General features: G+C 37.9%; 2 protein-coding genes and 1 pseudogene across 3 annotated transcripts; 1 reads left to right on the forward strand and 2 right to left on the reverse strand.

Annotated features, from left to right (window-relative positions):
• The first annotated feature begins 4,105 nt into the window (after nucleotides 1–4,105).
• Nucleotides 4,106–15,410, forward strand: LOC131798872 (uncharacterized). Its single transcript, XM_066172051.1, has 5 exons — nucleotides 4,106–4,162; nucleotides 4,740–4,834; nucleotides 12,026–12,292; nucleotides 13,104–13,531; nucleotides 14,705–15,410. Exons 2-4 carry the CDS (start codon nucleotides 4,763–4,765, stop codon nucleotides 13,128–13,130), a joined length of 366 nt encoding a protein of 121 aa, XP_066028148.1. The 5' UTR covers nucleotides 4,106–4,162; nucleotides 4,740–4,762; the 3' UTR covers nucleotides 13,131–13,531; nucleotides 14,705–15,410.
• On the reverse strand, nucleotides 7,032–10,737 carry LOC131798914 (calcium homeostasis modulator protein 5). Of its 2 annotated transcripts, none has more exons than XM_059116577.2 (3): nucleotides 9,283–10,737; nucleotides 8,975–9,208; nucleotides 7,032–7,901 (listed from the first exon to the last, which is right to left on the reverse strand). In XM_059116577.2, the coding sequence occupies exons 1-3, from the start codon at nucleotides 9,983–9,985 to the stop codon at nucleotides 7,792–7,794; spliced, it is 1,047 nt and encodes a 348-aa protein (XP_058972560.2). In that variant the 5' UTR covers nucleotides 9,986–10,737; the 3' UTR covers nucleotides 7,032–7,791. The 2 variants fall into 2 exon arrangements, with proteins under 2 accessions (XP_058972560.2, XP_066028147.1); XM_066172050.1 differs by having other exon boundaries at nucleotides 7,032–7,988.
• LOC131791124 (uncharacterized) lies at nucleotides 14,231–17,416 on the reverse strand (annotated as a pseudogene).
• Nucleotides 17,417–22,782: the final 5,366 nt, after the last annotated feature.

The following is a 22,782-nucleotide window of genomic DNA, read 5'->3' on the forward strand; positions in this document are numbered from 1 at the left end:
ATTTCACTAAGAAAAACATTTGAGAGACGAAGGGAGTGAAATACAGCGAAATTCTTGGTTAGTCACTTAGAGGCGTGCGGTGATTGAAACGCGTTTCAAGCAGTAATTGTTTTCTAATTGGTTGTTTTTCGGTCCAAACAAAGGATTTTACAGTCAATGACTTATCAATGACTTGTTCAGCGAAAGCATAGATACCGAGTCAAGGGTCAAACGTGTTCCATCCTGTTTTATATTTGTTCCGCGTTCATCACAAACCTCTTGGTGTCATTGAGTGTCTGGTTAGATTTATATGAATAAAAACTATCCTTTGATTAAAAAAGACCTTCAGACAATGTCGCTTAAACCTGTTTTAGTTTGTTTTCTCACGTTCATTTAATTTTTTGCAACTCAAAACAAATAATCGACAATTTTAAACGCAATTATTTGGGTTGTCAAAGGTTAGTTTGTTCCACACGACAAGCTTGTTCCAGGTCTCCATGGCAACTAGCTATTCATCCGAAGACCTCCTGTTGTCATTCATGTGTCAAGTGGTCTTTTGTTATGTATTATTATAAGTGTTTTCTTTGCGATCACGTCTAGCCATTGCTTATTTTCATCTAAGGCCTTTCTTGACTTAGCCACGCATTTTTGAGTAAATTCTTCTTCACTAGGTCGATATGGTGGATTCAGTGGTAATGATGGTTTTTAAATCCACTGCTATGATGCTTTTCAACAAAGGTAAAAAACGCGCTTTGGCAAAGCTGCAACATTCTGGAGATGCAATCGACCAAACCATTTGTAGCTTGATTGCCGGTGAGCTTGATGAAATCAAGTCGGAACTGAGGGCAGCGAGAGCAGCCCCTCTTAAAACAAGTATTGACTTGTACAAGGAAGGACTCACATCCATTTCTTTCGATACTGCTGAACCACCGCTGAAAAGAATGAAAGTGGACCAATTGGATGGCAGTGTGGTACCAACCTTCTATAAAGTAAAGGTTGAGATGAGCGATGTAACCAAAAAGAGGTTTGCTGATGCGCGCCTTGCAGCAGGGAAAGCCCTCGGAAATACAAAGTTGGACATAAAGGAGATAATTTTAGCTTTCTATGTTAAAATTATGGCTACGCTCCTGGAAGACGCCGACACCGATCCAGCGAGAGCTATTTTGTTTTGCAAGAACTACTTAGAAAAACTGAATTCCTTGCCAAAGATCTCTAATGAATTCCACCAAGGATTGGTTGGTTCGCCTTGGCAGAGGGCGGCATCATTCACATCAAAACGTGTGGAAGTCATTTGGTCTGTCTGCCATCTGAATCGCATCGTTTTCGACGTTGCACAGTTTTCCGGAGCGGACAGTGTCCTTCAAGAACTCTTCGTCTGGCCGTGTATCTCAATCGGAAGTAGTGGGTCTAACACGGAGGAAGTTGATCCACTGCGTGATCCTCGGTTAGACAAGCTTTTAAAATCAGAAGATAAGGAACTCTGTTCGGTGATACTGTCGTTTGGCGACAACAACACTAACAAGCTTACTCTTCCTTGCAGTGTGGCATCAAATCCACAAGATCAGTATTTGGTGGTAAATTACAACACGACCGATAAGTTCAGCAGCCATGGAAAATTTCTCGACTCTCTTACCGTACCGACTGAAGGCCGTGCAGTGGATGTAGCCACGGACAAGGATGGTAGGGTTTACTTGCTGGTGACCAAGAAGCAGGATTCTGAAGGAGGCAACATGGATCAAAATTATGAAGTGTTCTTATATGATAACGACGGCAAACATCCTTCCGGTAGTTTCCCCCTGAGAAGCAACTCTAAAGGACTCAAACTGGCCGTGAACCAACACTCTGACAAGATTGAACTGCATGTTTTAGAGGGGAAAAGGGGTCAAAAGCTACATGCTAAAGTGGAAGTCTACGAGGCCAATGGTACTTTCCTCTCTCAGTTTGGAGAAAGGATTCTACAGGATGCGCAAGACATCGTTAGCGGTAACGATGGCCATGTTTTCGTTTTGGATAAATGCCACGAGTCAGAAAAGAAATTTATTCGCGAGTTCGGTGTGGATGGATGTCAACTCCGACGGTATAGCGTGGGTTCTGACTCGCTTGCCATAGCATTTTGTCGTCCAAGTAAAAGCGTCATCGTTGTCTCAGCTTCCAACCCAAATTGTTTCGAGGTGGCCATACACCAAGTGGCAGACGGAAAACATAACGATCGCGATCTTCAGCTACTGCGCAAACTGAAGGTCGAAATAACAGGAATCCTTTTGGAGCTACACGCTACAGTAACCCAAAAGGGACGCATAGCTATTGTCATAGCAAAGAACTCAGATTGCGGTAAACCGCAAGGAGAGCTCATCATTTATTAAGGCCATAGAGGGAGGTGTGTATAAATGGAATTGAACATTCATGCCCTATAATTTGAAAGTGTTCACGATAAAGTTTGGTGGTAGCTTAAAATGAGACACTTTGAGTGCATTATACATACATATTTCTTTTTAAGGAAAATCAATTCGCAGGTGGTAGGGCTTTTATGAACTAGGACAATGCTGCGTGTGTTTTCAGGTTAATTAAAGTAAGTAGTTACTGTGTTTCGAAGCATTTCAATCTTCTTGTTACAAAACTCAGAGCGCGAAACGCTAAGTGTCTTGCTCTTTTGACGAAAGAATTGTCCGTTTAACATGAGAAAAAAATTGGTCAGAAGTCATGAAAGGGGTGACTCTCAGAGACGAAAAGTTAGTCTTACGTAAATGCTTAATATTTCATACTTCATTGTACAGATAACATGTAGGAGCCCATACGCAAAGTCTCTTACTCCTTTAAATAAAGAACCATTCGGTCACAGAAAAAAATTATTTTAGCATGAAAGGGGTGATTATGGCCGTAAATTTCAAAGACCATAAAAAGGTATAATTACTGAAAAAGGAAAATGTTCGGGACCTGATTTGGTGCACGTTTTGAAAGCTAATTAACCGAACACGTTCCGATCTACACAAATTTTTTTTTGTCTCAAGTTAGCCCTCTCACTCCCAAGATCGCAATTAGTAATTCTCCTTACTGCCTGCCAAATGATTATCATGATGTTCAATCAGTAATCCCATAATTGATGTTTTTCTTTATTCTCATCACTTGTATGCATGATATTGTATAAACATAGTGAGGAGAAATTCTATCTTGGTCACTCACGGGAGTTAAGGGGTTCAACTAAAAAGAGTCAAGAGCTGTAAGAAAATAGGAAATCAGTGCAGGGATGGCTCTGAGTAAGGTCTTTTTTCAGTGAAAGAAAGAATAGAGTACAGAGGAAATAAACACTTAGACACAGAAACAAAATCCACCATGACACTTGTGATGCAATTATGTTAATGTACGAGTCACGATGAATGTGCATTTTTGTCAGGCATTTTTGATGATAATTGTAATAATTATAATTATAATGACTTACAAATTGCACGAAGTCTGTAAAAAATACTAACAGATATGCATGTTATCTTCATTCAATACAATACTCATTGGAAATACTTTGTCGTTACTCACTAGTCAATTGAAGTCTAAGGGACTGCCTTCCTAAAATAAGAGATGTGTTCTTGTACTTACTTTTGTACAAAACCTAATAAAAATGCCATACAATGTTACACTGTGCCTCAACGAGAGGTAAATTGAAGAAATAACTAACCAAAAAACTAAAATTTAACCGAAAAACTGCATTTGTGGTAGTTAAAATTGGGTATGATTTGAGATGAGTGTCCCTAGTCAATCATCTTTTTATCTTAACTTGTTAGCCAAGAAAACCGTTTTTACCTTTTCAACTTTTCCATCCGGAAACAAAGAAACATTTTCCGCTAAGATGCAGATTTTTCGGTTATAAATTATAGACTATCTTTCCAAAGGTTCCTCAAATTATTTTTTTTTGGGGGGGGGGAGAGACCATCTTTCTATTTACCTATAACTGATATGTTTCTTTCTTGCCTTTCAATCGAAATTTTGTATTTTTTTCTGACAAAAAATATGAAATTCTTCAGCGTAAAAGTGATAAAATAACTAAAACAAATTAGATAAATCTATCTGTCAAGATATTTTCTATTTTTCCGTTTCAACTCAAGCTACGGCTTTTCTTCTGGGTTCTTGAGCCGGAAACATTTCCCTGTACCGCTACCCAAGGATTGCAAGGACTTTCTTTGGAAATTCGAGGGTACGTTTCCCTAAAGGCTTCGTAAGGGAATATTTAGTGCCAGTTATCGCCGCCTTTCCACTCGCCAACTTTGTAATCTGAGAGAAGTGACAAATGATAGGTTTGTGCAACGGTGTTTGTGCAACGGTGAAACCATTCGTAGCCTATTGCGGCGCGATTTCAACTTTCTAGGAGTTTTAAAAAAACTCTTTACATACGAGTCAGAACCACCTGAATCATTATAAGAATTAAGGTGGCTCTGACCCGTATGTGTAATTTTGTGATAAAAAGAGGATCACATTATTTGTCAAAGAAAAAATGATCACAACTTATGAACCCAGGGCCGTAGTTAGCATGAGGCAAGACGAGGCAATTGCCATTCCATTCCTTAGGTGAAAAACCTTCACATAAAGAGTCTTGGATCGCTTAGGTTTGTTTTCTCATGTTGATTTAATTTTGGCACGTGAAACGAATACTCACCAATTTTAAATGAATTATTTGGGTTGTCAAATGTCTATTTGATTCAGACTGTTTCACAAAATAAGAGAATCTATGATATGCACATAGCAAACGTGATTATATCAAAGTTTTTTCTTAGTTATAGAAATCGGCAACGCCAGAATGCAGCCAACTCTCCATAGCAAGTTGCTATTCACTTCAAGACCTCTTAATATCAGGTTGCTCCACACACGGGTGAGTTTTTTTAATTGGCATTTTGTTTTGTATAGTTGTGAGTGTTGCGGTCATGTTAAGTTAACAAGGCCTTCGACACTGAGTAGGCCTCACATGTTTGAGTCGATGCACTTTACTAGGAGGGAGCAAAGCTATAATTGTGTTATTTTTAGGTAGGAAACTACGTACTCCAACATATTTGGAGGGAGTTTTATGAACTTGAAAGTGCAACGAGATGTATCTTAGTGTGATAACTACATTTTGTGACTTGTGAAGATAAACTTTGGTTAAGTTAATAGGTAACGCGAGTGAATTAAAATACTACTGGCCCTACTCAAATTCAACTTATTTACGAATATTCTACGTTAGAATTTGAAACTCGTTCCCAGACAGGTATCAGCAAGAGAGTATCGTTTCAAGAGCTCTTATGGTGTGCAGTCTCCTAAAAAACGAACCCTTCTTTTAGCGAAAGGAAGGAACATTTGGTTCTCAGTCATAAAATGAGTGATTATGGCTGTAAATACAAAATACGGTAAAGGGTAACATCAAATAGGGAAAAATTAGTTTGAACTGATTTGATGCACGTTTTGAAACGTAGAAAACCGGAACACATTCCAATCTAGAGATCATTTATGCAACCCGAGGCCTATTAGTCTATATTTAAACACACAAAAATCAAGAGCAGCAGAAAAACAGGAAGTCATTCCAGGGATTGTTCTAAAAAAAGTCTTTCACCAGTGAAACAAAGAGAAGAGATAAGCGCTGACCACGAAAAGGAATTAAACACTTCAACACTGGAACAAAAGATGCGATGACACAGCTAAGAAAATTATTCACTTAACTTTAGGGTCACAAGGAATTTGCAGAGTTCTTGAATGTTACGAAGATATGATTGCAATTTCACGAAAGTAGAAAAATATAAGCTAACATACGAATTCCAAAAGTTCTCTCGGTATAAACTACCAAGAGATTTGTTACATTCATCCTGAGCTGAAGGACTTAGTCGTTGCTCGATGTAGCAAAACTCAATAAACTTTTTCTTGTGTCGCAATGTCTCATACAGATCACTTAAATCAAAAGAACCGGTTGTCACCAAAATTGGAACGTAAAAGTTCCCCATTGAAAACTTTTAGATGACTTGTCAGATATTGTCTTGCGGATGTTTGAGTTGAAAATGTTGAGCTCCCTTTGCAGAGATTTCGCAAATTTCCTGGATGTAGAGCCGAAACGATATCTCTCGCATCAACTCATTTCACTAAGAAAAACATTTGAGAGACGAAGGGAGTGAAATACAGCGAAATTCTTGGTTAGTCACTTAGATGCGTTTCAAGCAGCAATTGTTTTCTAATTGGTTGTTTTTCGGTCCAAACAAAGGACTTTACACCGTTGGGCTCAATGACTTGTTAAGCAAAAGTATAGATACCGAGTCAAGGGTCAAACGTGTTCCATCCTGTTTTATATTTGCTCCGCGTTCATCACAAACCTCTTGGTGTCATTGAGTGTCTGGTTCGATTTATATGAATAAAAACTATCCTTTGATTAAAAAAGACCTTCAGACAATGTCGCTTAAACCTGTTTTAGTTTGTTTTCTCACATTAATTTAAGTTTTTGCAACTCAAAACAAATAATCGACAATTTTAAACGCAATTATTTGGGTTGTCAAAGGTTAGTTTGTTCCACATAGCCTGCAGAGCAGGCGTAATTTTGGCTAGCGAGTGCGAAGTAATTTCATAACGAATATTATGGCCGCCATCTTTGATTTTAATGGCAGCGGAAGGCTGGGGAGAGTGAAAATTTATACTAAGGGGGCGGTCGATAGTCAAAAATAAGGAGAGGGGTGGGGGTAGGGGTGTGGAGATTACTTCTACAAGTAGGAGCCCCTACGCAAAGTCTCTTACTCCCTTAAAAAAAGAACCGATGGTCACAAAAAAATTTATTGTACCATGAAAGGGGTGATTATGGCCGTAAATTTCAAAGACCATAAAAAGGTATAATTACTGAAAAGGGAAAATGTTCGGAACCTGATGTGGTGCAGAATTAAGAGCTCTAAGAAAACAGGAACTCATCGCAGGGATAGCTCTAAGTAAGGTATTTTTTGAGTGAAAGAAAGAATAGAGTACAGAGGAACTAAACACTTCAACACAGAAACAAAATCCACCATGACACTTGTGATACAATTATGTACGAGTCACGACAAATGTGCATTTTTTGTCAGGTATGTTTCATGATAATTATAATAATTATAATTATATCATAATTATAATCATAGTGATAATTATAATTTCACTGAAGTAGAAGATTAAAGCATAAAGTCTGGAAAAAAATACTAACAGATATGCATGTTATCTTCATTCAATACAATACTCGTTGGAAATACGTTGTCGTTACTCGCTAATCAATTTAAGTCTAAGGGACTGCCTTCATAAGTTCAAATAAGAGATTTTTTTTTGTACTTGTAGCAAAACTTAAGAACGATGCCACAAAATGTTACACTGTGCCCCAACGAGAGGTAAATTGAAGAAATAACTAACAGTGAAATTTGCACGTAGAACTCTCACAACCGAAAAATTGCATCTGTGGTAGTTAAAATCGGGTATAACTTGGCGTCCCTAATCGATTAGCTTCTACCATCTTTTTATCTTAACTTGTTAGCCAAGTAAACCATTTTTATCTTTTTCAACTTTTCCATTAAGAAACAAAGAAATATTTTCTGCTCAGATGCAGACTTTTCGGTTATAAATTATGGACTATATTTCCAGAGGTTCCGCAAATTATTTGGGGGGAGAGACCATTTTTCTATTTACATTTTAACTGATGTGGATCTTTTTTACCTTTCGGTCGAAATTTTGTATTGTTTTCTCTGACGGAAAAATACTTTCAGCGTAAAAGTGATAAAATATGTAAAACAAAATAGGTTAATCTATCTGTTAAGACATTTACTTTTCCTCTGCCTGAACATCGCCTCTTTGTGAAGCTTGTTAGACTTCATTTTCTGCGGAATCGGTCGAGAAATGCTTCTTTTTTTTCTTCTGGGTTCTTGAGTCGAGAACATTTTTCTGTACCGCTACCCAAGGATCGCGAGGACATCCTGTGGAAATACGAGGGTACTTTTTCCTAAAGGCATCGTAAGGCAATTTGTAGTGCCATTTATCGCTGCTTTCGCCAACTTTGTAATCTGAGAGAAGTGACAAATGACAAGTTGTCAACAAACGTTTGTGCAAAGGTGAAACCATTTGTAGCCTATTGCGGCGCGATTTCAACTTTCTAGGAGTTTTAAAAAAACTCTTTATATACGAGTCAGAACCACCTGAATCATTATAAGAATTAAGGTGGCTCTGACCCGTATGTGTAATTCTGTGATAAAAAGAGGATCACATTATTTGTCAAAGAAAAAATGATCACAACTTATGAACCCAGGGCCGTAGTTAGCATGAGGCAAGACGAGGCAATTGCCATTCCATTCCTTAGGTGAAAAACCTTCACATAAAGAGTCTTGGATCGCTTAGGTTTGTTTTCTCATGTTGATTTAATTTTGGCACGTGAAACGAATACTCACCAATTTCAAATGAATTATTTGGGTTGTCAAACGTCTATTAAACTCTTTACATACGGGTCAGAACCACCTGAATCATTATAAGAATTAAGGTGGCTCTGACCGGTATGTGTAATTTTGTGATAGAAAGAGGATCACATTATTTGTCAAAGAAAAAAATGATCACAGCTCAAGAACTTATTTTAAGCATTTTTTAATACTATTTCTCAGGTAACAAACGAAAAAAAGATAGGTTTTACCATTCATTACACATTTCTTTGTCGGAAATTCTGAAAGCATTTTGAGGCACCTTTGGGCCAGGATGTACTTAGAGATAATTTGGTTCGTCTGACATGAGCAGTTTTTGCAAATGTTTTTGCCTCTGTGACAGGATTTTGTTTAAGAACAAGGCGTGTCCAGAGAACTTTAAAATGAATGAAGTAAAAAGGGTGAATGCTTCTTTCAGCTTCAGAGAAATCAAACTGAAAACGGTATACCAAGAGATTTTAATCTTCCCTGCTTGTCACTCGAAATAGCTTTGACGACAAGTTAGCCGGTTATGTCCCTCATAAAAAACACACCAAAAAGCAATTTAAAGCACTTCGTTTAAGAGTTAACTATTTCCTTACCTTTAAACATTTCCTCCACTTTTTTCTTTCCTATATTTTCTGGAATTCCATCTTTATAAAGAGTAACTTTTTCATGATCTTTTTTACCGTGTTTAGTCACTCTCGGAACTTCGTCGAGGTCAGGGTCTTTTCCAAGACCTTCCATCCGTTCTTCAAACGCCTTCTCCCCGTTCATACGTTTTTTAAACGTCATCTGCGCGCTCAGGGCCTCTCTTCTTTCATACGAATAGAGATCTGCAGAAGAAAAGGAAGTATATCAGTTTTCTTGGAAATAGAGCTTGTCAATTTTTTACACAGAAGCAACTTACTTTCCATGAGGAGATTGTCTTTAAGGTAACAACGCTTCCAGATTATCATTACAGTTCCGATAGCAACAAGCGTGATCAGTATGACCCATGCCCATAAATGTGATTGGCTCTTACTCTCGTCTACCATCCGCTTCCGGTCCAAAACGACGTTTTCGTGTTGCTTCATCTCTTTCTGTGGAGAGGGGCCAATCGTGGCACACAGATAATAATCTTCTTCGAGAAAGGCGACAATCAACCACACTGCCGGTCCGACACAGGCTTTTAGGATACTTGGTAAAACCCCAGCGGTAAAGTCGCCACGTCTTCTGTAGCGTTTCACGTGCCTCCGGGAAGACAGCTTCCATACCTCGCCGATGACCAAGAGGTTTATGCAGAACAGGATTAGAACAGGGCCGAATAGGAACGCGAATCCATACCGTCGATAGCCATTGTCAGGACAGTGGAATACTCCGGCGTTCAAAAGTCTTTCCAGACCGTAGGTTGAAGCAGCGACAACAACGTTTCTGAGAGTTATAGTATTGTTTTGAATCACTGGGTTGAAAGTCCTTTTAAAACTTTCGAGCTTGAAGTATTTCTTCAAAAAATTTAGGCCACTCTGTGTATCATTTTCTCTCTTCAGTTCATTTTCTCCTTCGCTTTCCCCAGCTTCCAAATCTTTTGAAGTTTCAATTGTACCTTTTACCTGAGCGTTTACAGCAGCCATAAATTCATTTATCACAGCTAATTTAGTGATTTCCCTTGCAAAATGCTGAGCCGAAAACGTTCGAACTCTTTAACTTCGATCGATAGAATGATCTGCCGTATTTTATTTACCTAATATCCGCCTCGATCCTTTTATTTACCTTGTATCCGCCTCGATCCTCATGCGTTTTGTCACATGATTTTTCTTTCAGTTTCTATGAAGCTTTATTTCGGGAAAAAAGATAATGTACCCTTTTTTAGTTTGACTTTAATGTGTACACCATATCCAGCGATTTGAAATTTCAGTTTCACTCATCAATCTTGTCAGATCACCAGACTTTTCAACAACCCACCACAATATCAAAAGTAAACACATTCCCCTTTTTTGTTACGTCGTAACAATGATTGCGGGGATTCATAATTCTTCGTAGAGCAAGGAGGTTTCTTCGATTTGTGTGTGCACTTTTTACTTTTTACTGATATAAATTAGTGATCCGATTCCCCTTCAAAACCGCTGTAGGATTTGACGGTGATCTTGGCATTTCAGGGGTTATTGGTCAGTTCTAACTTAAGAGTTCCGGACGTCTTAGTTGTTCTGTTGTGTTGATTTGCGTAAGCATTCGAGCTCCCGCAACTTCCGGCTTGAATTGAGAGCAGCGAAAGTAAAGGCATAGAAAGTGGACGCCTTCTTGATTATTTTTAGACTTTTAAAGTGATCAAATGGATCATGATTTATAAAGACGTCTTTTTTTTTTCAGGTAACGAAGAACCTGGATATTTATCTGCCTATTACTGAAAAATAAATAGCAATATGTGCTTTTTGATTACTTTAAAATATACGTTCGAGAATTTTTTCTTTAGGACATTTTGCTTTATTGGTTTAAATATATTGATCAGTTAAAGTTGTTTCAAGTTTTTTTTTCCTTTTCAGTCAGATTTTGATTGCACTTGGATTCTCACGTTCTCTTGTAATTTTTAAAAACTTGGAAAACGAAATTTTAGAGCACATCCTAAGGGATCATAACAAGTCATTTTGACGTTTAGTTTTTAAAAGCGTGACGAAAAATTTCAAATTAAACAGATTTCAGGCTGAGTTTCGAAACGTGACAATCTAAATGCGGAAAAATATTACATCTGCATACGTTGTTATAGATAAAATAATATTTTTAATGCTTATATTTTCGTATTTACTGCCAGCGTCAAATTTTTTTTAACGCAGCATCAGATATTTTTTTAAGTTTTTTAAAATTTTTACAAATTAGATTTTTAAATGTCTCGTCAAAATTATTTCCAAACTTTTTTTTCGGAATATTCAGTGCGTTATCACATTTTTCTTTTAGAACACGGCATAATACCGGGAATATTTTAAAGATAGAAAATGGCAATATAACCTTAGTTTGCGGGTAATTTGCGTCCGTAAACTAGCCAGAAATGACTCCCAGCCAAATCGACCACGGGTTACCAGACAGCTTTATGTAGTACAGGAAATCTGTAAGAGACTGTTTTGTACAGGTTATTGTAGAGGTGTAAGCCTTGTATTGACGAGCCGGATCATTCACGGATTAAGATGACATAAATTCAAAATACTGATATCCTTGTTTGGTAATGGTAAAATGTGTTAGGGTAATTCCCTTGAAATTGTTCTATCATCAACTTCTTTTGAAACTTGGTATAATTAACATTCGTGATATAAACATTAAAAAAATGCAATAAAAAAATGGGGTCACCGTGCTTGTTTACGCGTCAGCAGGTTCTTAAGAAGGGGTATTTTTACTTGTTGCGCGTTAAAAATTCGAATCACCTTCATACAGAATTTAGCCTTGGTAACTTGAAGGACACAAAATTTTATTTTGAAATTAAAGCTTCTTTTATTAAGATAAAAAGTATTGCTTCATGCTACCTGTTTCTGATTGCCTGGTTGTGGGGATTTTGCACTTTCTCGGACAGTGGTTAGCTTGAAGTCCTCGCCTTTGTCAAAATACGCCAAGTACGGAACTATTTAAAAAAAAAATCATGTTCTACTATCAACATTTTTTCCCTATTCAAATATGTTCTTTATTAGAATGTTCTTAGCAAATACCTGAAAAAAAAGTCGGGTGTCACCGTGCTTGTTCCCTCACAAACTGCCGTGAAAGGTGGACATGGTTTTGAGAACGCAGTCAGGATGGAGAATTTGCGCGGTGAGGACTGGGACGAGACACAAAATGGCGCCCATCGTGTTCGAGGTATGCACTTGATATCAAGCTTGCTTTCGGTTGTTTTTATGTGTTTGATCTTGCTAACACTGAAATTCATACTTGGGAAGAGTAAAAAAATAATAAAGAATGAGGTAAGTCAAGACTTGATGAGATTTTGAAGTTATGAACCTTTAGTTGAAACAATTTTGTTGCGCTGGCGTTTTGTTAATTCCAGTGAGCTAAGGTTCGATTTTGTTTGCTTTGGGGCAATAAAGGCTCGACAAAGAAACTTGAAGAAAAGACTGTTGATTCCTATTCTTTTTATGTCTTCTTGTTTGGTTTCTACGCACAGCAAAATGTGAATTCTTCTCCCATCACTCTAACAGGAGTGAATATATACAGTATAATGTAGTATACTCTGAAAAATACAAATTGTACTTTTAAAATATGCTTTTTATACTTCAGAACCACACTTCAATGTCTCATTGGTCCTCATTGTGACTACTACATTTCCCATGCAAAAATGGTTTTCAAACTTTTTACATTTTGTTCGACTTTCATGCTTCAACATGTCACTAAATTAAGTTAATCCTCTTGGTGGTTGGTTCCACAGAATCGAATTGAATTTAATATTAATATAGACCCTTTCAGAATTACTGTTTGCATTTTTGTTTACAACCAAACCAACAGAGTAAATATTAGTTTTACAAAACATTAATTGCACAAATCGCAATCTTAATTTGCTTTATTTATAAAGTACTGACATATTTGTGCCAGCACCTGCTTGTTTGAGGAGACTCTGGGTTTGTTGTCAAACCTCTCCATCAGAACTTGATTCACCCCTTCTTCCTTGCCTCTTTGGTACACCACTTGTAGGTGATGGAGACCCAATTCTTGAGCTTGCACACTTAATGGCCATAGAAGCTGAAATGTACTTCCCTCCAGAAGTTTCTTTTCTTTTAGGAGCTTCTGATAGGATGCCACCCATGAAACTTTGAAGCTGTGCTTTTGTAGCAGTTTGACATTTAGAAACTTGTTCACCAGCTGGTAGTGTTTGCACATCTGCAAGAGCATTGTGAGCTTCATAGGATTTACGCAGAAGATCTTGTGCAAGGTTTTCCTGGCTATGGGATTTCCTTTCAGGAAGCAATTCCCTGAATACTGGAAGAGAGTCTGCAAAGCCAGAAACGGTTTTAGCTAAGTCATCCATGACTCCATTTTTCTCTGCTGCTTGCACCAAGAACCCGGCATCAAAGGATTTGCAATTGTGTGCGACTAAAATGCAAGGCATTCTTGATTTGAACCTCTCAATGAAGTTCTTCAGGGCCACATCAATTGCAATGGCATCAGAGATTGGCTTCTCATCATGAAACAGCATTCCTCTTTGGAAGGTGAGTTTGTTCACAGCAGATGCTTCTGGTGATATTACATGACAAGGCTTGACATAAATATAGAAATCATCTTTACCATCTGTTGCTGCAATTTGTAGGATTTCAGCATCATTACCTGATGTTAACAAAGATGAACAAATTTTAAGATATTGTAATCCAATTATTACTTTACAAAGATATCACAAGGAAAAATGTAATAAAAAAGCTTAGTGCATCTATGCAGGTTATATCTAAAATAAAAATAGGAGTGATTACTGAATACCTGTCCTGCTAATTTGCATCTCACCCATTTTCTTTAAGAACAAGGCATAATAAAACAAAGGAATCTATGTGATGCAAATTAGCAGGATGAGTCTTCAGCAATCTAGCAAAATAGAAAATCAATTCCTTGATTAAATATAATTATTCTCTAATGTGCAATTCAGAAATACCCTGCTAAGACAAACATGGCTATATTCACTTTGTTACTTTTTTGCTGAACTCCACCCTGCAAAGCTATTACCCCTTCCAGATGTTTCCAAATCAAATATGATTTGATGGTAGTCTTTGGTTAATGATATTTTCTCAATCTTTGAGGCTGCAAGTGGTGCTGGAATTTCCTGAGCGGCATCATGTCCATCAAAGCCCATTCCAGAACTATATCGTTGTCCTTCTTTGTTCTCAAGCTGTTTTGTCTTTTTCAACCGCTTCTCTTTCTTCTCAATTCTTTTCTTCTTGTATTCTCTTGTTTTCTGTTTCTCTTTCAAAGTTCTTTTGGCCAACAGCACATGCAACATGGAAGTCATTGCTTTCACTAGATCTGTAGTGTCTGATCTTTGGAGCTTTGCTTCCTATAGTGTTGTTGAGTGCTTCATTTGCCTGGCTCGACCCAAGGGGAGCTAGCTTCTTGGCATTTGAAGCATAAACCTAAATTGAAGAAGCAAATGGTTTTTATTTACTAAAATTTGGTATCTCATAAAGCTTGTGAAACTAAGAAAGAGGTTGATAGTCCCCCTAACACTTATAACTTTATCCCTTGCAGTTATTATTTAGAATACAATCATAAGCACTAACACTATTTTCTTAGAGTTGTGTTCCTCTAATATATGTAAAATGGTGGGAATTGGGAATTTGTGAGGAGCAAGCTGTGCCACCATACATGTACACTGTACTTACTTCTATGATCTTTTCCAGGGACTGCCTCAAGCTTTTGCCTGTCAGATCCTTGCCATGGGGAAGGCCTCTGTGTTTGTAGGATGCAGGATTTTTTAAGTAGCCACACCAGTTGCCACAGGAAGAATGGTCACCATAAGCATGGGGCACGATAGACTTCAGACCACTTCACACACCTTCTTCATCATCCTTATTCTGCTTTAGTGCGTAACCAAAGCATTGCTGGAAATACCATATCACCATATCTGTCCAGCTTTTGTTTTGGGTCTTTATGCTGTATAGTGAGCTACCAAAGGATCTTTTAGCATGGACTACGTCTGACCATGTTTCAACCTTGTGCTCAACATTTTTCCTCACTTTTCTTATTGTGGATGAATTATCATCCCCAACAAGAACAAATACAACTGCATTTTTTTCTCCACAACTGTTAAGCAGGGTAAAACCACAAAAATAACATTTTGTGCTATAAAAAGTGAGGGCGCTCAAACTACACATAGGCATTATCTTAAAGTATTTTATTTTCTGCGTTTTTAACATACTCATATTCAAAAATATAGGTGCATTTTTATGTTTGCTTTCTTGTCAAATTTTCAGTCATTATTACCCAGGGTGTAAGGTACTGTAAGACTTTCCACTGTTCATGGTTCAAGTATCAATACTGTAACACTGATATCATAACAACAGATTCCACAAGTCTCTCTTTGGAGCAATAAAACTGTGAATTTAACATGTTAACAACTATTATTATAATTATTATTTAATTTTTATTTTTATTATTACATACCTGGTTGGTAATTACCTTTTGACTAGATCAACACAAACATCAGCTTCCATAGCTTTTGATGAGCCTTCCCAGTTGAGCCTGCAGTCATGTATGCGAGGCTTTTTTGACTGTCTGCTGGCAGTTTCACATGTTGCTCACCTTTACAATAGACATTATGGGTAAACGTCCTGGGTAACACTTTCAAGAGGAGACAAATATGGGTGCTGTAATATGTTGAATGATTCTGTACCTTTTGTGGTCAAATTGAAAAAAAAAAATACATTGCTCTTGTTGTTTACAACAAGGTACGAGAAGACAAAATATATACATTACCTTTTTGACCTTGAACCATAGCAAATCACCTTGCCAGTTTTCAGGCCAACCATGGAGCCAACACCTAATGGTGAAATAAGGATATATTTTATTTATTTATTTATGATTTATTTATTTATTTATTTTAGTAACTGACTATTGGCTGACACCAAAACTGTCAGTAAGCTAAAGAACAATCCACAGAAAAATTAGCAGCTTTCTATGAAAATGCATATCCAAATGCACCCTTTTCAATTCTGTCAGATTTAGAACTTGCAGTGTACCTGTCAGGCTATTGTGGGCTTTTCCCCTTTTTTGCCATCCCATGTCAAATGACGCTCCTATCGCCACATTTTCCTTTTCACTATCCTCTTTCCACAAGTTTCTTTCGCTTTCTAAACTTTCCAGACATGATTCCTTTGCCAACTTTTCAATTTGGGGCCTTACTTCCCTCTCGCAAGCCTTCAGCGTGGACTCTCCAAGTGATGGTACATTGATAGATGACAACAACTCGTTTACGTGGGTAGGACCTATGCCTACGTGTAGCATCCCTATAAATAATTCGATTCAACTTATTAAAAAATTGGCTAGACGTTAAATGGATGCTTTAATCGCGGAAAAAAATATTTTTGGCAATATTAAATGTAAACAAACCTGCAGCGAACTTCGTGTTGACATCAAAGATTGGTCTCCCTCGCGGTGTTCCGATGCTACGGTGGGTCTTATTTGTTCGACAGATATTTGTCTCTCCACACTCGGAATTTGAACAGCATATGTAGAGTAGTGATCCTAGCCCAGTCACTGTTTCTTTTATGCAGTCGGAGAGCCGTAGAGCTGCCCCACAGGCTTCACAGCCCCGTCCAAAGCCTCAGCGAGGACATTTAATTCTACAACTCGACGGCCGCGAAGTGGAAATCCACTGCAGACTTCCGGATCACGCACATTTTTTTCATTTTCTTGTCTTTTGAAAGCAGACCAGGAAGCTTTCAGCCGATTTGCGGCATTCTTATTTCGCTCTGCAAAAGCGGCCATTGTCTGTTCTTTCCACGCTAGCGGGAAGAACAGCCACCATCTTGGATGTCGCAATTAATGTTATGCGCAGGAAAGGTCGCGCAGTGCTAAACAAGGGAATCACCTTAACCACAATGTAGGTCTGAAAGTGCAACGAGGTAAATTCAGAGTGAGAATCCCCGACTTAGACCGGTCGAATTTCAAAAGATGACTGACTTACTGCTATTAGGGAACATTTTCTTCGTCTTGTTTTGTGCCACAATCTGTTGACTAACTTTCCGACATATTTTGGCGTTTAAACTTTCAAATGTTGAAACTGAGTTTGCCATCAGTTGTAACCCCCACAACTGATGACAGTTGAGACTCGTAGCTAAATTAGTATCCCTCTAATCTAGTAGGTCTACCCTAATTCAATTCCTTACACTTCTGGCCCTGTTCTCTCGTAGACGCATCTATACAACCTGCGAAGGAAATTGTACTTCCACGAACAGTAAAACACTCTGATTGTTTCCTTCACTACCTGTCTCACTTCAACTATCTTTCAGCAGTTAAGAAACGGGTCTAGGGTCAGTTAAGGGAAACAAAAGACCCAGGTAACCTCGAAGGTACGACGATGAAGAATTACTCACAAAAACTGTCTTTGGACCATATGGTATATAACAGATAACTAATTTCAATTGCAACCGCATTCCACTGAACTCTACTTATGTTTATTAGATTCTGCTGGTTTGATCGCTGCTGAACAAGATCTTGCACACGATTACGATGATGACTGAGGTCGACGGAAATCTCTATGTAGACTATGTAATGAAGTTGTCGAGCACAGAGGTACAATAATATAGTCAGAGGCAAAGGTAATACGTTGATATACTTGATAAAACCGCACATTCGTGGACGATTCAACCTAAAATACTACCACAATTTGATATGTTCGCTTAAAGTTTACAACTTGTTTGTGTATCTTTGCCCAAACAAAAGGATACAAAGTCTGTCCTCACTACTAGCAGTCAGCCTCAACACAGACAAAACTGAAGACCAGTGATGTAGCTGTAATCAAACTGCATCATTTGCGTATCGATAAAGATTTGGGTCTTTAAAGAAGGGAAAACCAATAAGTAGCAGTTAGGGGGCTGGATAAAGACACCAACGAGGAAATAAGTTGTAACCAAATAACGAAGTAGGAGTTTATAAGAGAATGAAGGAAAGATTCCTTGTGAAGGATATCAAGGATAAGAGGATTCCCCCGAATTGCAGAGACAGAAAACGATATCGGCTTCATCGATGTAAATAGAATACAGGAGAACATTGATTTATTTTCTCTTTTAGACTACTTGAGTGTGGTGGCATATCAGTCTCTCCTTCAGATGTTTCTTCTGAATTCCACCTCTTGTGAAGTTTAACCCGCCACCTCCCAACAATTTGGTTATTCTTCGTTTAAAGGAGAAATGCTTTATCTGCGACACTCACCTTGCATCGTTTCAACAGTGTACATGTGTGGCCTGTTAACCTCCCCATGGGTGTAAAGTATATTGATACAAACCACTTTCTGGGTTGTCCATAACAAAGTTTTAAGCAGATCATATTTTTTCTTAAAGGAAGCGAATCTGGCTTACTGTAGGCCAAACAAAGGGTCTAAAGAAATAAGTTAATATAAATCATCAGTGTAATGATGCATATGACAAAAATAAAGCCTCTATAGATAAAAGAGACACTTGAATAGACACCATTTCGTTCTTCAGGACAGGGATCGTATTCCTCTTATGTAGCATCGCAGATACAACAATCTAGGATTAAAAATTTAAGTAGTAATTTATCTTTTTTTTCGGTAAATGCGACTGACTCGGAACTGAGAGAATCCAGAATTTGGTTAAAAACATTGTGTAAGTTACATAAACAATTGCCTCCATTTGGCGCGAAAATATGCACAGGTATTTGTCCAAGGACAAATACATGAGCATGTATTCGCGCAAAATAGAAGCTATTGTGTTTATCATCCTTTAAATATTTTGCAACACGCAAAATGTTTACGAACAGCTTACTGTTTGCTGCGTGAGATGTTTTCTTTTTGCAAAGTGTTCTCTTGTACGACTTTATGAACAAACAAATATTTCCCTTCTTCTAAAAACAACCACTAAACGTTGTCATCTTGAATGAAATTTTTAACGAAGACTTATCGTAGTGGACGTAAGGTTTGAAACTTGGGGATATCACTGGGGTGATATTCTCGGTTATCCCCCAATTTTAGCTGGGGACATTCGGTCACGTGATGGGTTTAGACCAATCGCGCGCGATTTGATGGATCATAAAGAAAGATTTCGGTGCCTCACAAACGCCGAAAATTACCTCTAGGGATAATCGGTGTGAATAAGTGCAAACCATTGCGTAAATAAGGGAATTTCAGGAACAAGGATATCTCCGAAACAGCAAACAATGCCGAACTCGTACTTTCCAAAAAGTGAAACAACTCAGAAAAGGGCCTCTAATTCTTTCAAGGTATCAATAAAATAACCCTCGAATGCGTCTCGGGTTTGCTTTCCGAGAAGTTTCCCCAAGCTCTTTGTGCTTGAATCTAATCGCTCTGACGAAGGGCTAACGCTCGAAACGTCAGCTTTTTTACCCTTTACGGTGGCTAATTTACGTTTTCAACCCAGTTGTTAACACTAAATTACCTGCTATACTCTCCCACCGACGCAGCACCACAGTTTCTTTAGAAACTTACCCCTTTACTCTTTGTGCTTAGTCCCTAAAGGTATGCAGGTAAGATTTTCAAGGCTCAAGGGTTTTAAGTTTTTAGCTGATACTACGGAACCTCTGAACATATCTTAATTTCTCGATCTTTAATAACACGTTCGTCCTGGTCCTGGGGTCGGTATAAAGTGTGTATTCCCCTCAAAAATGAAGTTAAGTACGTACCTGCCAAACGCTCGGATGCATAAAATTTTTGTAATAACCGTCTTAAACGTGCAAACATGCATGCAACTCTTCTTCCGAGACGATCTTAATTTAGCATTGGCTTTACGTTTAAAAACAAAAATATGATATCTTCTTTTCAGAAGATAAAAGTTCTGATCGTTCTTTCTTTTTCCTTATCGGAACTTAAAGTCAGACCTGTCCTTATTTAGCTATTCCAAGCCTTCAGGAAACGTACACAATTACAGTATGCAGTCCTCTCTGAGTTAGAAATTCTCATTTTTTTTTCAAATCAATTTCACAGGAAGAGAAGCGTAAAAGTGGCAGGGGGTTTAAAGCCAGTGTTTTCACATAGCTGAATTTTTTCTTTGTTTTGCTTTGCTTTCCGCAATTGTTTGTCAATAATTCGTTTAGAAATATGCGTACTTAGGCAACACTTAAACAAACGTACCCAAGTGAGTGAAATATCCTGCTACTTATATCGAACGGAAGATACAAGTGTTTAGAGATCAGTTGAATGAAGTAAACAAGCCCAAGAAAGAGCACAAAAGGATTTTGATTAACATCTTGGCCCGAGTGCCCCTGGAAGGTGTTTTGTATGATATCCATTTTGTATTCCGAGCAAGGTTCTTCCTCCGACCGGTTTCAGCTTGAGGCACAGGCTAAAAAATGCGGCCAATACTTCAGTTAACTGCTCTGTTTATCGTGATACTAAAAACTAAGAAACGCCTGCCAACCCTCTTCTAATGCAAAGAACATATCTGAAATCGGCGGTAATTTCATAAGCTCAATATCAGTGAGATCAGGCTAGCAACTGAAGAGTCAAGATGGCTGAAAGTCAGAGTAAAATTCCCTCCTGCCGTGAATTTATCAGTGACATGTAGAGGCAAGTCTCTTTGAAGTGTTGATAATATGTCCTTTTATATAATGTATTTTTTATTGCATGCTACTGCGTCTTGATTTGAGTACGTTCTTTTCTTGGTTTGTCCCGATTTTCAAACGGTGGAATTATCAGTCCTGTTTTGCTGAATAAATTCATTAGCATTTGTAGTGCGTTTTATGAAGGGGTTTCATCAGGTGCGTTTGAATCTTAGGCGCATTGGGCTTGCCATCTGTTCAATTGGAACAGGTTGTGCAGTCTTACTGTAACGTTTCCCTCTTCCTCTGTAACAGCATTCTGTGATAACCCTGGTAAAATAATATCGACAGAAAATGTTTGAACTGCATTCTTCCCAATCTTGAATAGAACTACACTGAATAGCATAGAACTACTTAAATAAAATTGGATAGTTCTTCTCGTCTATTTTGAGCCTCTCCTTTTGTTTATGAAACCTCTTACATTCCATGGTTTTCTTTGCCTCATGCAATTGAGAAAGCTGCAATATTATGAAAGGGAAATGAAACTTTAAAGTGATATAAAGCGTGCACGAAACTGCGACTGGCTATAATCAAACGGCGAAGGACTAGGTCGATACAACAAAAAAAAAAGATAATGTTTCTTGTTTCATCCTTAATGCATGTATGCATGAGGCGCGTGCTTTTCATCATCCTATTTGTAGCTCTTCACTCGGAATTTTATGTTATCTGTACGCTCCGTGATCTTTTGCTCTGTGATCAGTCACTGGCTCATTTCCGTCACCTTTTGAGAACGAAACAGTAGCGTTTCTCGAATAAAGTGTTATACCGAAGAACAAAGTGACTATTGGGTAAAAAGGAGTGAAGAAAGAGGTCCCATTGGAAATCTAAGAGTCCTGCTGGGGTCACAGTACTAAACATATATTTTGGCAACTCTTTAGCTGATTTCCTTTACTGTCAAGCACACTCGAGCTTATTAGAAAGATGTTTAAGATTCCGGTGGGTAATAGAAAGACATCACGCACATTTAGGATGATGGATGAGCAAGTAACGAGATTCAATTAAATAGGCTTAGTACTTCATAAGCGTTGAAAACAACTTGACTTTGATGGATCTATCATGTCCAAGAAGCTATAAGTATCAAATCTTTACAGGCTTAAAACTCCAGACGTTGACCTTTTCGTACATTTGTCTCCTTGTGGTTAGTTTCCAAAAATAATGAGACAGATGTCCCACGGAGCCATTTTTCTGTAGCAGTTTTGTCGAATGTAACTGGCATATCATGTAACCAATGTAACAGTTTGATATTCTCAAGGAAAGGTGTTCAGTTTTTGGCTTACACTATTCGGGTCACCCCGTCCAAATTAGGCGAGACAGTTAGACAAAAACCACCCCGAGAAATTCTTGATGCTCACTTTAATCTCATCCAATTATAAGCACATAAATAGAACTGAAAGTTGGTAAGCCATAGGAAAAAAAAATTGCAAGTAATTTTATAATCTACTAAACCAAGAGCTTCTAGTAATACTCAACAGCTTTGAGAGGTCATGTTTCAAGAAAGTTCTGAATCCTTGAAGTCTAAATCTTTATCGTATCATCCTTTGTTTGCTTTTGTCCTCGTAAGTATCAATAACATCTAGTTGACGAGTTCATGTGTCTCTCACGTGGATAACTTTCGCCCCATAGGCTCTAGTTTCAAAGAGTTTTGGATTGAATCGAACAGAAAAAAATAAGAAAAAAAAAGGGCCACAGATAAGGAAAATCTGCTGTAATTGGCGAAAGGTTGCAATTTATCTTTAGGAAATGAGAGAACAGGTTCTTCATTCCAATCGTTACAGCCTTCATTGCTCTCGGCTGTTAACGGATATATTGGTGTGCAATAATCAGGGATTTAGAAACAGGTGGTGAGGTATCCATAATAAATTGAGAAAAACGGGTATTCAATTTTTGCTAAATGCATTCACTGAAGTTTCCTTTGTTGCATGTCTTTACAGTGCGACTTTTGTTATACAGGGGTCACCTACACAAAACTGACCAATCCGATTACATGGAACGAGCAATGAATCTTCTTCAATTCTTTGTAATCTTTGCTTGCTTTAGTTCCAAGCAATAACTGACCCAGTTGGATTTAGTTTAAAACATTGTCTATTTCCGATTAAATGATTGCTTAATGTTCTTATTGATCCCTGGTAAAAGAAGTGGCGAAGTAAGCCAACGAATTTGATGAGTCAATTTTCCTAATTTGTCA

Source organism: Pocillopora verrucosa, chromosome 9 (assembly GCF_036669915.1).
Source record: "Pocillopora verrucosa isolate sample1 chromosome 9, ASM3666991v2, whole genome shotgun sequence".
Classification (NCBI taxonomy): Eukaryota; Metazoa; Cnidaria; class Anthozoa; order Scleractinia; family Pocilloporidae; genus Pocillopora; species Pocillopora verrucosa.